A 15880-nucleotide genomic window follows, 5' to 3' on the forward strand; every position below is an offset into this window, starting at 1 on the left:
AATTTAATGAATTATTTGAATCCTTCTCATGAAGGAGGCTGCTGAATATAAAATAATTTTACATTGCTGTTTTAAGGAGGTAAAATGAAACATTGGGGAAAGAGGCTGGTTTCAGAAGAGGTAGGAGGAGAAGGGAGATTCTGAATTTCACAGACGACACTCAGATCAGATCAGTGCTACTATGGAAAGTAAGACAGGAAAAGTACATACTGGCATGCGTTTGGCCTGGAAATGTGCAGTTCTTGTGTTTAATTGAAGTTGACACATTTGGGTTTTGGAATCCTTACAAAGTCTGTGCATCTGCTTATTTCAACTGTTGTTTGTCTCTGACAAGTGAATTTTAAATCTGGAGTGCCCATCAGCTTAAAGCTTTGAGATGGACTTGTAGATGTATCTGGTTTTGAGGAACCTTTGCCCATGCTGTGACGTTACTCTTTGCAGGTCCTTGTTCTTCTTTAAAGAGGTGCTGGGTTGTGGTGAGGAGCAAACTAAGAGAGATGTTCTCCGGTGCACTTGGGATTCCCGTTATTTTGATGGCAGCTGAATGCTGATGTTAACAAGGAACTGTACACCTTAGGGCAAAATGTTTTTTACAAAAAGCAGACCTTATTTAAGGAACTGAGAGAAACAGTGTATGACATGTCATCTTCTATCACCATACACCTACCTGGAGGCAAATGACTTAGTTTTCGGTCAGGTGCTGAACACTTAGTATTGACCACCATCTCAATTACCATATTGAGAAAGTATATGTTTTTTCAAAGTGTTAAGGAAAACACCTTTGAAGTGGTTTGATTCTACATTTGTCGCTAATTATCAGATATTCCCTGAATAGTTTTTCCCAGTCCATAGCCCAATTTTTTTTTTCTATTATTTTGAGGACTACGGAGTAATACCTAAGTGCTCTTTAGAGTAGATTTGTAGATAAAATAATAAGCGCTTCAGTAGTGAAATCTCATGGTTTATTCCAAGCCTCTTAAAAGTTTATTTTTAAAGACTGTTCTGGCGTGCTTGCTTTTGGTACTATGTTGGCTGAAGGTGGAAGGGTCCAGAGAATCGGGATTCAGAAGGGGAAAGCTTACAAGTGCTGCGCAGAGGAGTCCTTGTGCCAGATGTGAAATCCAAGCCACCTGATACCAGTTTCTCTTGTCTATCATTTCACGCAATGCAGTGCAGTAAATTGGACATGTTTCGAGATTGTAAGCTTAATAAATTGTGATCTTTTCCACAAAAATGCCTCAAGGTTGAGGAGTTGGTATTCGACTGTGGTATTTTATATGAAGACAAAGCTTAGTCATGTGTTGAAAATCTAAGCAAATGTTATGCTTATATAGCAGTATGATGCTTGCGTTAGTCTCCCCATATCCATTACTGCCTGCTGTGTTTACGTAGTACTAAGCATATCACTTAAACTACGTCAGAATTAATAGAAGATGTAAACGTCACTTCACATGTTTTATTTGATGCTGAAGGAGTTACTTTTGGTATCATAAGACACTGCCAGTGAGTATGTACTAGAGGAGAGCTGCTGGGACCCAAAGAGACGTGAGCCTCTAGATTAAAATGTTCTGCAAGCACATATGAGAACAGTCTTTCCCTGAAACTTTGATCTCTAAGGAAACTAGCTTGAATCCTGCGGTGGCATTTGAAATTACTTATTTCCAGTATATTGTATGTTTTCCTGTCCTTTAATTTTGTTCCAGTCTTGATTGCATGGTAAATTAGTATGTTACAATTAGCAGACTTAATTTAAATTAAGCATGATTGCTATGGAATTTGAAGACCTGACTTTCTGTAAGTGTTTGCATTTGTCTTCCTCTGTGTCTTCATTCTTGTACTTTCTGCAGTTTTCATGGGTCTCATTTGGTTTCATGCTGGCCAAGCTGGTTTCAGACTTTGTGGTGGAACAGAACTGGTATGGTGAGAAAGCTGGGATATGACAACACCTGGCTCTCAGAAATGTATTTTACAACAGTCTTTTACTTATACAGAAATAACCTAATTTTATTTAACAGTCCTATCTTTCCCTACTTTGTCTCAGAGAAAATTTGGGCCGTGTTTGCCTGTGCTTGTGAGTTTGTGCTAAAGTTTGTTACACATCATTTGTAAAAATAATACTTACCTGTTTCTAGTTCCTTTAATTATGAATAAGTACATAAAGCATTTTAGAAGAGGTACATTTATTAAGTATCTGCTTTTTTAATAGCTGTGTAAATTATGGCTCTGTGATTTTACTAGGAATTAGTTTTTTCCTAATTTCTTCTATGATTCCTTTTTGTCATCACTGCTACGATCCATTTACTTCTGATACATTCATGTATTTGTACTTACTGGTCTCCACCATCTTACTGTAAGTGGAATTGATTTTGATTTTAATCTTCAGCCTTCTTAAGTAGAATAGCTTTTAAAGCAAGAATACTTTCTTAGGTGATGGCAGAACTGCTTTACCCTTTGTCATGTACTGCAGCAAGCTTTAACTCTCACCTCGTGGCTTTTAATGTTTGTGTTTTTCTACTGCTTAGTTTTGTGAATGATTGTTTCAGCTTCAAGCTGCTAAAATGTCAAAACTCTGTGTGTGTGTGTTTATTTGTAGTATGCGTTTGTATAGTTATTAAACTGGAACGGCCATCCTTGTATGAAAAATTGATAGCTATTGGATAATGAACATTTGGCTCAGATAGCAAGTAAGCTTTACACAAAAGAATGAGGTTTAACATGTAATCAGGCTTGATTGTTCCAGAAACTTACCCTTGCTGGAGATCTGAGGGCTGCTCTTTATGCCAGGGTGGGATCTGCACCCTGGGCCTCCACCTCTTCTGCTGCCTTTTGTGGGTTCATTGCTCCATTAACAAGAAATGCCTTCTATAGGCGTATTTTCTTATTATTTTAAAGTAGGCTGCTTATTTGATCTGATATACGCTGCAGTGTAGTTATCTAATGTATTTTTGTAAGTCGTTTTTCATGTCTTTTGAGTTTGTTGCTTTTATCTGAGACAACGTTTATCGACAGACCTGCCTCCGAAAATGAGTAAGGACCAAAAAACTGAATACTTGATTTGCAACAATGTAGTGTATCTCTCTACATGAATTTATACCAGTTTTACTTGCTACACTGAGCATTTTCAGTGTCCACAGAACTCCAGCTCCTGTCTGTCAACTTCTTTGACATTTAGAGCCAATTCTTATCTAGGTATCCTTTTTCCCTCTCTGCCATTCAATGAGTGTATTGATGAGAAGGATCCCAAGCAGCATTTCTTTTCGCAAAGCTGAAGGGAACAAACTGAGCAATATGTATTTTCTCTCTTGATACCTGTTTTGGATTAAAGCAGCACGCCGGCACGCATGTCTCACCTTTATCTTGCTTTTGTAGGGAACGGCTCTGCTCAGCCCCTGTTGAGTCCAGAGAGGCAAAGCACGGCACGTTCCTTTCTAAGACAGCTTAGTCCTGAAAAAATGTCAAAAGTTTTGTAGCTTACTTGCTGAGATTACAATTTTGTTAAGCCTGGATATTTTCCTAGTATGTCCATTAGACTATTATCAGCCTACCTTAGCACCCTCATGCGTTGGTATTTTTTGGAGATATTTTTGAGGATTTTTCTCCCATCTTTGTGTGTGCAAACATAATGAGCAGCAAATCGTTTTCAATGTTTCTGTTTGAAGGCCTTTGGAAGCTGAATGTTTGTGTGTGCATACATACACGTTTTAATACTTTCACAGGAAAGTGTTTTTACCCCTCTGGAAAAAATGAACTTTTCTTCATTGGACTCTCTTTAGGTAACCTATCCTTATTAAGAAATGTTGCTACGTTGATGCTGATTTTTGGGTTTTTTTATTTTGTTTTGGTAGAAGCTGCTAAGAGTTGGGAAACATTATTGCTTTAGAAAGGGGAGGGTCTTGTATAATGAAAACACAAAGTACACTCTCACCTTTTAGTTCAGAAGCAAAAGTATACATTTAAAGTATCATTGTAAGGTAGGCAGGTTGAGACTGAGACTTTGATTTTCTGGATCTACATCGTTATCTACTGTGCTTTGCTATAGGGGATGAACTTGTGAATTGTTCACCTATTCAATAAATATTTTTTTTTATATTGAAGCTCTGCAAAATTCAAAAAGGGAGAGCTGCAGTCCCAGTATGATAAAAGAACATGGTTCTCATAACAGGCGATGGTTGGAGCGATGCATGGGTCAAAAAGGTAGGAGGGATGAAGGAGTCTGTGTACTAGTGGTGCAAAGCATGATAATATATGTTGCAGCTTACCTTGGTGGATATTTTTTTTAAAGGTCAGATATTTTGGTCCCTTTAGCTTCTGAGATAAATCCAAAATATCTAGGAAGTCTTTCTGTCAAAAGCCATGTAGAACTGAAAAATTGAGGGATGGTGATTTTACCCAAAGCTACTTGAAATGGTGAGGAACTGGTTGTAAATGAGGACTTGGGGAGTGGATTTATTGTCTAACAACATACTCTCCCTGGTGTCTGCTCTTCTGGCATGTTTGTCCAGATGCGGTGCCATGCTCTGTTCAGGCTTTTCTGCACTCTAATGGATTGGAAAGTGCTTGCAAGTTAAATATGCTGAATGGTTCTTAGGAAAGTTGATGTTGTCCATCTTGCCTCTTGGAGAGCTGAGGATGGCAATAAGTAAGGCTCATTTGCTAAATAGCAGTAGCACCAGGGATGGAAGCATGACCCAGCACTTGTTAGCCTAAGAGTTTGCCTAAAAGCCAAAGTAGGACTGTAGTTCCAGCTAGTATGGAAGCATTCTGTAGGCATAAAATTCTGCCAAGCAGGCACAAAACCTGAAACTCTTCAGTAGGGTTGTTATTGTTAATCTCCATAGTTGGCAAGATGAGTCTCACCAACAGGGCAAAACCTTTCCAGTGGAGCTGAGGAGAGCACAGGGCCTCTCCGCCTCTTCCAAACTACAGTTTGGGAATAGTCAGCTCCAGCAGCGGGGAGTCCTCAGTGCAAACCAGCAGTGCTGCTGGCTGACAAATGGGGAGATTTGCTTTCCACCTATGGACTAAGCATATTCAGCCTGGGGTCTGCTGAACCACAAGTATTTCTACATTTCCTTTTTTGGAGGGAGGGCAGCATTCAGAGACAGATATATAGATATATATAGAGAGATATAGATAGATACATATATATATATAAACAATTTTTTTTGTTTTCATTTCCCATGCTCTGTCTGTACTAGGGCTTCCTTAGAGTAGTGTCTGCACTGGCATTTGCCCTATCCGGCAATAATTTAAGACCGGTCAGACCTGACAGTTTGTATGAACTAGAGGAACAGCTTTTCAACTCCATCAAGTTGTGAAAATCTATGTAGTTACAAAGGTATTGTTGGCACATCATCTTTTATGAGCTTCTATATAATCTATTGAAAAGTTTTTGGCTGTGAATCATCACTAGAAAATAAACCCTGGATGCTCTTTTTTTAGGGAAAAGATTACCTTTTGATTTGAGTATTTGACACAGGAAGAGTGTAGATTTCATCACCCATGTGTACTGATTTTGTTGGTCTAACCTTCAGAATATGTATTTTTAAAATTTGGCAAAGAATTCAGTAGCAAACATCTCAGTCCCATTTACATTCATAATGCTGCCACCTTGGTTATTACTCTGCTGTACCACCGTGTGAAAATTTGTGCTCTGTGCAGAAAAGGCAACTCCATTGACACAGTCTGATTTGGAGATTATTTCTAAAATAATGTATTGTTAGAATAGCTTTTAAATTAGATACGTAATTTATCCTCGCACTGAGGTTTGAAACTGGAATTAGCTGATAAAGAGCTAATTTGTAACATTTTTTGATACTTAAACTAAGAAAATGCTCTGAAACAAAATGAAGAGAACTGATCACGTTGTATGCTGCAAAGCAACTGAGTGACTTTTCATGTTATTTTATGCAAGATTTGTATTAAACCTCCTCACTTTTGAATATTGGAAAACTGTTCCTTTTCATTTTCAGCTCATATGCTTCGTTTTCTGGATGCATCTTTGGGGAGAGTGTTTAGAATGGGTTTGTTGTATTATACACCTGTATATCATTGTAAGCTACACGGTTAAAAGATTTGAAACAATATAAAATCACTTTGTCATTTCATTCTTGAATTTGTTTGCTTGGAGTTTTTGGAGGAAAAAAATGTGATAAACTATCTTCCATGAGAATTGCTGAGTAGAGACTTATTTAAAAAGCAGTTATGCTACGTGAAGCATTTAATAAAAGAGTTGGAGGAAATGGGAAATGAAAGTATGCAGTTATGCTTAGTTTTCATTAAATCATCCTTTCACACTTTGTGATGTGACTTCATGGCAGTATAATGCATAACAACTGAAGTAGGAGATAGTAGTGCTTGAGAAGGTTGGTGTATGTTTTCTCCCATTAAATACTGTCTATATTTATTCTGGGGCGTCTCTTCCGTAATCAGAGATTTTTTTTTTTTTTTTTTTCTTTTCATATAAGAACAAAGATAGGTTTGGAGTGTATTTGGGAGGGAGGAATATTTCAGAATAAAGTGGCTTGATTTAGTTGAGAATGGCTGTACCAGTCATTGTAATTTGTTGTGACATTTCATTTTGTTTGGCTTTGCAGAGTTGTTCCTATGTTGTTAATAATGCAAAAGGTCTGGACTGTACAGTGTGGTGTAAGCAGGTGTGCACCAGCCTCAAACATTAGGCAAATTTGACATAAATTTGGTGTTAACTGGCCTTTTCTTTTGTAATTTCTTGGCTTGAGGTGATGCTGCTTCTTAAATTTGAGCTCTAAATGAAGTAGAAGGGTTTATCTAACATATAGCTTGTTTTAGATGAAAGGGAAATGGTCTTTCTTTAGGAATAAGTTAATTCCTAAGTACTAAGATGTTAATTTTCCTTAAAACAAAAGAACCAGTCTACATCCAACTTACCACATGCTTTGTAAGTCTTGCATTGCTCGACTCCTTGTTCACTTCAGTTAATGTGTTTGTTAGCGTGCTGAAATGTGTGGCGTTATGAAAAAAGACGTTCTTCATGTTTTTTACCCCCGTGCTCTCTTTGGACATCTGTGCAGAAGTGCAACACACACTTCCAAAGTTGACTACATCTTTTATCTCTATGCTCCTTATCTCGCAGAATTCACATCTTTCCACAGTCATCCGCACAGTGATTCTAATTTACTGGTACCAGCATGAGGCATGGGAACGCCCCTTAACGTCTTACCTTAATACAGAAGGGAATGGCTTCAACCGTACGGGTGGGACTTTTCTCTTGTTTTATGGCAAAGTGAAGTGTTCTTCACTTTCCAAGAAGACTTTGTCGTACCTCATAGATGACTGCGCAAAATTTCTTCGTCTGAAGCAGCTCATACATTGCACATATCTGGATTAATATGAAATAGGCATTAAAAAAAAGGAGGGAGGGGGATGAGGCTTTTCATCCCGTGTGGAACAAACACCCTTGAACACAGAGTGAGTCTGTAGCAGCCTGGTATAACTGTCACCTAAAGCAAGCCAGAAAACTTGGAGTAAAGTGTCCAGATATAAAAAAATACTTATTTGTCCAGTTTATTTCCTCTCATGAGCTTCAAAACAATCAGCAACACAAATTTGAGAAGAGCCTGGCTTGTTGAACAACATGCATCTGTTTCTGTGCTTGTAGTCATCATGGTTGTAGTAACTAGTCCATGCAAGCTTCTTGTGGAAGAGGGATCCTGCACTCATGCAGTTGGTTTTCGTTGTTATTTTTCTTTAAGGCTAAATTCCTTTAGGTTCCAGAGTTCAATCCTATTTGAAATTCTTCGATAAGATGGGGGAAAGAGGAATACTGCAACCCAGTCTCAAGGTCATGGGAGTTGGGGTTTGACCTTATAAGGGGATGGATGGCAGGGAAAGACTGTCTAGATATGCACTGGAGAAAGAATCCTTAGTCGTTTAGTCTGGACAAGGTAACCAGGAAGGGATCCAAATTAAGGATGTTTCCCTGCTTATGGGACTTAATGACAGGAAATATATGCTGTTTTCCTGGGTGACACTGGGAAGAGGATAGTTCTGTATCTGCTGTGATGGAGAATCTGTCTGCAGTCTTTAAGAAGTTGCTTGTTGGACTTGTGCTTCCATCCTTCGAGTCTTAAGTGAGCGTAACTGTATTTCCTTAAGAGAAAAGAAGTGGTGTTTATTGTAGGAATGTGCAAACCACCAAACCTACACCATGAATAATAACACTTTTTTTCCCAGTTATTCTAGGATGAATAACTTTTAAACTATTCTTGAACGTGAAAAAAAAAATCACTTGAACCAGATGCTTACTTATTCTTATCTATTTTAGAGAACTAATTATCCCTGTTGTTGGTAGTGCTAAAGCTTACGAAATTGCTTCCATCTTTGAATTACTATAATTAAGACAATAACTTCCACATCTAGTTAACATTGCTGCGCAGCTGGTGCATTCATTGACATGCAGATTTTGGATTTTGTAAATTTTCTGCCATTGTGAATAAAAATTTTAAATACTTATTTTCATTTCCAAAATGTCTGTTTCTCATAAAGAAGTCTTTGTAAAGCAAATCAACTGAAACCAAACTCCTGTAACATCAGAGGAGAATCTAGTGAAGTTTGGTTAGGTGACAGTACATTTTAGGAAAATATGTAACCACAGATAGCTTTTGTAGGTATGATCACTCTGAATTTTGGATCTCATTTTGTAGGGATTTGGGCTCACTGAATTAAATGTCAAATCTGGAACAAGTCTGATGTTGGACTTCTGAAATGTTATTTTGAAAGGAGTTATTAGTTAATGCAAGGGTTAATCTGGCACACTGACAACCTGAGGTGGTTTACAAAACTAAAACTCTATAATTAAAAATCACTAATATGAATAAAATGCATTAATGTTTACTAACCAAAATGTGATTTAATCTATACTTTTTCTGTACATCTTTTTACTTCAAGTTGATTTCTGTTGAAGTCTATGGGAAGACTTGTGCAATCAGTGCTAATCTTGTTTACTTGCATATTCAGCAGCTTCAACTATGAGAAATTTTTCAAGGCCTATAAATTTAGATAGATTTTGAGAAACTTCCTTATCATTATTCATTTCTAATAACCAGCAACGCTATGAAATTACTTGATAGTGGTTGTTGGTTATTTATTTTTAAATTGTTTTTCTGTGGCCCTTGCTTTCATTACATGAGTGCCTCATGGACGTTAATCAATTTTGCTCAGTAAGTTAGAGATGTCCCCTGAGTAAACTGCTAAAATAAAGAATCTAATATTGATGTATGCTGAAACTGAAACACTGATTTCTTTTTCAGACTGAATATGCATATGAAGCAAGGTGTACTAATGGTGCTCATTTTAGAGGCTCAACATCGAATTGTCTGTTGGTGCATAGGAGAAGATTTGTTAGGGTGTAGTGGAAGCGCACCCGGGCTGCGTGCAGCTCGCAGGTACGCTACCAAATGTTCTCATAAATAACTCTGGCCAAGGGTGCTGGCTCCAGGGCACATTTCAGTGGGTCCAAAACCAGTGTCCAGTTACCAGACCCATGTCCAATGTCCTGCAGTGTTCAGTTTCAAGAATGTGCTGGGAACGCTTCAGTACACGTAACAAATGTTATTTTTACTGCAGGCAGAGAAGTTAACTCTAGAAATAGTAAAAGCTCTATTTCCATAGTGATGACAAAGGCATTGTTTCAAATATTTCTATATAAACTATCCATTTTGCTCTGTGTGTTCAGAATTAAATCAAGTTACTCTCGTGCTCTCCCGGGTTTCTAGACTTGGGTCTGGCAGCGTGGGTGTGCGACCTCGGTGGCACAGGAGGGCAGGGGGTGGCAGCAGGGGTATTTGCATGTTGACAGCCCTCCAAAGCGCTCCGCTGGCTGGAGCTCGACCCTGCAACTCCAGGCAGTGCGGAAACTCTGCGCTATTAAAATCGTGTTTTGCCTAAACTGGAAGAGCTGGAGGGGATTTGTTCTCTGAAATTATGAAGTGGGATCTGAGAAAAAAAGGTTAACAAGACCCATACCAAATTGTGAGAGGAAAGGAGGGTCAGGGTAAGGCTTGCCTTGCATTTAATGAAAATAGAAAAACTTTGGCTTATAAACAAATAATAATGCTTGGAATCTCTCTGGACTGGTTAAGAACTTTATTTTTTTCTAGTTAAAATACTCAGAGATGAATAGGTAACCTTTTCCCTTTCTACTTTCTCCTTCTACTCCTGTTTTCTTATGTAGATTGAATTATTTTTAGGGCAAGGAAACATATAGTGTTGTTTGGAGAATTTGTGAACAGTAATAAACAATAATTAATACAGTTTAAAGGATTAATAACGTAGTCTCTCATTATCTTTGGCCTTGTAGCTCAGTATTGAGCCCAGTACCATCTGTCTGGCTAAAGTGCATCTTCTAGGTAACAATTTTTTCTTCATTTGAACTGTTCTGCCAACACTTCAATTAACTAGTTTGAATTTCTTTGGCACAAAGCCCTGGTTAAAGCCAGCTTTGCTTCTTTCGTATTTAGCTGTTCTTCTTTAGGAGGTGCTCAAATGCTGTTATAGTGACTTCTTGGGGGAGGTCTCCCAACTGAAGTCTTCATGTTACCTCCTCCCTTTCCCTCTTTTTTTGTGTTTTTGTGACTACCAGAGCTTCATCACTCTTGTTCTGTAGTTTCTCTGGGATTCCAAGATCTATTAAAAGTTTTGTGTATATAACCAGAGAGCTCTCTTCAACCAGTAGAGAGTATTTATATTTTTCTCATCATATAACATGGATTCAAGAAATTAGAAATTCTGGTTTTAGTCTCTGTTTTTAAGCTTTGCCTTATTGCCAACACACATGGTTCATAGAAATGGCTAAACAGGCCTAAGTGATGTTCCCCCTTCCCAGATTAGAGATCCAGGGAAATTGAAAGTTAGCCAATTTTGAGGGTGTAAAGAGAATAAGGTTTTATTCCTAACTTGGGGCTAGGCTTTTACTCCAAGCCATTCCCTCCTCTGGATACATTTGTGTAAACCTGACCTATTTTAATGGGTCTCAGCTGTGCTTGCTCTCCAGCCCCTTAACCCTTTGTCTTTTGGTTCCTTATCTTTGCAAACATAGCAGAGAAAATGGGTTTGTAAAACTTGGTTCAATTTGGCAAACGCGGGCAAGCAGTTAAAAAGCTCTGAGTCTGGGACAGTTCGTGTTCCCTGTTATGCTGTGATTTAAATATACCGAGTTTCCATAGCCAGCTCCAGACACCGCTGTGCTAGAGTGTATTTTAGGAACTCTCTTTAGCAAAGGGATAGGACCATAGAGGATAGAGCTCTGTTTTCTCATTGTATTAGTGTTTTATATTGTGCAAGATCTTAAATTCTTACATTATAATTTGTATTAAAATACCCAGGATTTTTTTATTTCTTACATAGTAATATGTATTATATTAGAATACTCAAGACTTCCGTGTTGCGAGATAGATTTTCTAGTAATATAAACATAATGATTATCTGGTGTTAATGTTGGAATTGAGTATTCTGTTTTTTTCAACAGTTACTGGAATAGAGTAACTGAAAACATATTAAAAAAAAAAATCCACGAACTGAAATTTTAAGCTTCTTAAAATCAGACTGTTAGTTTTTCCATATGATGTACACAATAGCAATCAGTTTTTGGATGGACTGTTGTTGAATAATACATGAATGTAAATGGAGATTGTATGGAATCAGTTGGATAATTTTGAGGAATGCTTTAAGTACACTGAAGAGCCTGAATAGCAGTTAATGGTGCTTCAACTTTATTACTGTTTATTATAGTTGGCAGTTCAGTTGTATTTTTTTCTGCATCGAGTTCTCGAGTTTCCTATAGAACAGCAGTAAAAAAGCTTGCAAATAATAATAGTCAGATGCACTGTATCCTGTGGCAGCAAAATAGTTTTGCATTAAATTGTAGTTCTTGGCAGTCTGAGTGTGTTTACTGTTGGGCAGCTCCAGAAGATCAGCCGGTGCAGGAAGGACAGAGGCAGACGTCAGCATTCAGAGCTCTGCAAGCAAACAGGCTTTGCATGCGCCTGCGGTAACCCAACATGGAGCTTCACAGGACATCTCCCGAGCTGGGCCAGCGAGCTCCTTGTTCAGCCTCTGCTCAGCCTTCCCTGCTCCTGTCTATTCTCCCACCCCCTATCAAGACCAATATGATTTTATTTACCTGTTTTGAGAGCTGCTGAAGTAAGCAGAAATGTTTCTGCCATCTAGAAAGCAAGTTAGAGGTACAATGAATAAATGTGCGTAGCTTTAATACTTGGTCAGTTGTGAGATTTTGCTGTGAACTTGGACTGTTAATTCTGTTTAAACAACTGGAAAAGTGGTGATCAGAAAGAGATTTAAATATCTAGTTGCTCTTGTTCATAGCTCCCATGATTTAAAAATGTTTCTCTTGCCCATTACAATTACTTCTATTATCTCTAGAGCTAAATGTTTGCTACTAGCAAGCACAGGCTTGGAAGCAAATGGAGGAACACATCATTCTCTTCATTTGGCTAAGTTCTGAAACTCCAGTGGGGAAAAATATAAGTCTGAACTGCCTCGTACAGAAGTGTCACTTTCTTTGCTGGAACAAAGTCATGGCAGTCAGTGGAGTTGATTCAGCAGAGGGCTTGTCTGAAACTTGCTTTGCAGAGTTTTCTATAGATATTGCCGCACATGTTCACAAAGATTCTTGAATCTCAGGTTTTAAGTTTTATTAGTAACCCTGCTCATCTGCTGAATTGTGCTTTGCTTCATAATTTTAACTCTGCCCTAAGGAATATGCTCCAGTTTCTTATAGTAATAGCCAATAATTGTAACAAATTTATTTGCTAGGTTGGATATTGGCAAGAATATCTGAAGCACTCTGGGGCATTTTACAGTTTTCTGCTTTTTGTGTGATTTCTAAAGCATGAGTTGCACATATTTTGTGAACCAGGAATGTGTTGTCAGCTATCTCTAGTGGCCCGTACAGCATGAGATACAGTTTTTATATTGCTTCCAGTGTATTAAAACACTTGTTGCTGACAAAGTACCTTTCGGCCCTTTATGTTTACTACTTTGCAGGGTCACTACTGAGATTGAGAACGTGAGGCAATACTGACCTAAATACTAAGAAGTTCCTCCCTAGCTGAAAGACATTCTGCAGGACCTGCTTTCAGGTGCTCTTGTTCATCTGACCATGCCTTATCACTTATCTCTCTTTCTTTCAGCTGTCGGACAAGCAACAGAAAGAGTTTGATCGTAACATCCAGCACATCTCCAACTCTCCCGCGACCACATTCCCCTCTTCATGGACATGCAGGTAACTCCCTAGGACTGCTTTACCTGGGAATCATTAGGAAAAATGTCAGTGTTCATTGTAGTGAGTTTGAACATATTGATACTCTACATCAAAATATGCTCTTTGAAACTTAATCTGACTATAGTTTTTCACCTTTTCTAACTTGTAAGAGGGTCCTTATAGTTTCAGAATAAATGTTTTATGCCCTCATCTGTTCTGCATTTTCTAGTTCGCTACCATATCCATCCTCCACTCTTTCTGCGGGACGTCCTGCAAAAGAACCTGAGATGGAGAACGAAGTAAAATAAAATAAAATAAATACATTTAAGTAAATATCTTGTTTTGAGTCTCCTAGCATGGTTAATTTGTGCTGGTGATTTAACTGCAGTTCTCATGAGAAGAAACATCCTGCTTGTTTCTGTATGCCTCCGGCAGCCTGTCACCTGTGCAGTGTGCCATCTTATGGTCTCTATCTGCTACTTAGAGCAACATGAGATGTTTAGGATTCTTTTCTTTTTTTACATTACTGCCATTTTTACCATGGCAGCGACTGGGAAATGCTCATTTCAGAGCAAGTGGGCAACTGCTTGTTAGTAACCAAGGTGAAGTGTGTGGAGATGTTCTTTCTATAGAAAAAGAAAGAATGATTGTTCAGCCTACAGTAACTACAGATTTTCAGAAAGGGTAACGCATGCAGGTTCAACAGCTTGCCTGAACAGCATGTTCCCTTGATGTTTTTATTGCTGAGGGAGGTAGGTGATGTGTGACTACATTGTTTTCAATATTTCAAAATGCCGGAGAAGACGGTTGGGCTTCAGGTATGGCCCTAATGGGCACCAGTCAGTAGCGTAGAATCACAAAATCATAGAATGGTTTGGGTTGGAAGGGACCTTAAAGATAATCTAGTTCCAACCCCCCTGCCATGGGCAGGGACACCTTCCACTAGACCAGATTGCTCAAAGCCCCATCCAACCTGGCCTTGAACACTTCCAGGGATGGGGCACCCACAACTTCTCTGGGCAGCCTGTTCCAGTGCCTTACCACCCTCACAGTAAAGAACTTCTTCCTTATATCTAATCTAAATCTACCCTCTTTCAGTTTAAAGCCATTACCCCTTGTCCTATCACTACATGCCCTTGTAAAACGTCCCTCTCCAGCTTTCTTGTAGGCCCCCTTTAGGTACTGGAAGGCTGCTATAAGGTCTCCCCAGAGCCTTCTCTTCTCCAGGCTGAACAACCCCAGCTTTCTCAGCCTGTCTTCATAGGAGAGGTGCTCCAGCCCTCTGATCATCTTCATGGCCCTCCTCTGGACTCGCTCCAACAGGTCCATGTCCTTCTTATGTTGGGGGCCCCAGAGCTGAACGCAGTACTCCAGGTGGGGTCTCATGAGAGCGGAGTAGAGGGGGAGCATCATCTCCCTCGACCTGCTGGTCACGCTTCTTTTCATGCAGCCCAGGATATGGTTGGCTTTCTGGGCTGCAAATGCACATTGCCAGGTCTTGTTGACCTTCTCTCAACCAACACCCCCAAGTCCTTCTCCTCAGAGCTGCTCTCAATCCACTCATTGCCCAGCCTGTATTTGTGCTTGGGATTGCCCCGACCCATGTGCAGGACCTTGCACTTGGCCTTGTTGAACTTCGTGAGGTTCGCGTGGGCCCACCTCTCAAGCCTGTCAAGGTCCCTCTGGATGGCATCCCTTCCCTGCAGCGTGTCGACCACACCACACAGCTTGGTGTCGTCGGCAAACTTGCTGAGGGTGCACTCAATCCCACTGTCCATGTCGCCGACAAAGATGTTAAACAGCGCTGGTCCCAATACCGACCCCTGAGGAATGCCATGCGTCACTGCTCTCCACTTGGACATCGAGCCATTGACTGCAACTCTTTGAGTGCGACCATCCAGCCAATTCCTTATCCACCAAGTGGTCCATCCGTCAAATCCATGTCTCTCCAATGTAGAGACAAGGATGTCGTGCGGGACAGTGTCAAATGCTTTGCACAAGTCCAGGTAGATGACATCCGTCACTCTTCCTTTATCCACCAACGCTGTAACCCTGTTGTAAAAGGCCACCAAATTTGTCAGGCACAGTGTGCTCTTAGTGAAGCCATGTTGGCTGTCACTAATGACCTCCTTATTTTCCATGTGCCTTAGCATATGGCAAGTTACCAGGAGGATCCACTCCATGATCTTGCGGGGCACAGAGGTGAGACTGACTGGCCTGTAGTTCCCCGGGTCTTCCTTTTTTCCCTTTTTAAAAATGGGGGTTATGTTTCCCCTTTTCCAGTCAGTGGGAACTTCCCTGGACTGCCATGACTTCTCAAATATGATGGATAGTGGCTTAGCCACTTCATCCACCAGTTCCCTCAGGACCCGCAGATGCATCTCATCAAGTCCCATGGACTTGTGCACGTTCAGGTTCCTTAGATGGTCTCAAACCTCATTTCTCCTACAGTGGGCGGTTCTTCATTCTCCCAGTCCCTGCCTTTGCCTTCTGCGACTTGGGTGGTGTGGCTGGAGCACTTGCCGGTGAAGACTGAGGCAAAAAAGTCATTGAGTACCTCAGCCTTCTCCATGTCCCGGGTAAGCAGGTCTCCCGTTCCCTTCCGGAGAGGGTCCACAT

At 39.8% G+C, this 15880-nt stretch overlaps 1 protein-coding gene across 2 annotated transcripts in view; it reads left to right on the top strand.

The window, feature by feature from the left end:
* The window catches only part of MAST2 (microtubule associated serine/threonine kinase 2), a 199508-nt gene that overhangs the window by 114358 nt on the left and 69270 nt on the right, over positions 1-15880 (top strand). For both annotated transcript variants that reach the window (XM_050900979.1, XM_050900980.1), the window contains one exon: positions 13191-13282. In XM_050900979.1, the coding sequence (XP_050756936.1) occupies positions 13191-13282 (92 nt within the window). The remainder of the gene's footprint in view (positions 1-13190; positions 13283-15880) is intronic.

Source organism: Gymnogyps californianus, chromosome 8 (genome assembly GCF_018139145.2).
Source record: "Gymnogyps californianus isolate 813 chromosome 8, ASM1813914v2, whole genome shotgun sequence".
Taxonomy (NCBI): domain Eukaryota; kingdom Metazoa; phylum Chordata; class Aves; order Accipitriformes; family Cathartidae; genus Gymnogyps; species Gymnogyps californianus.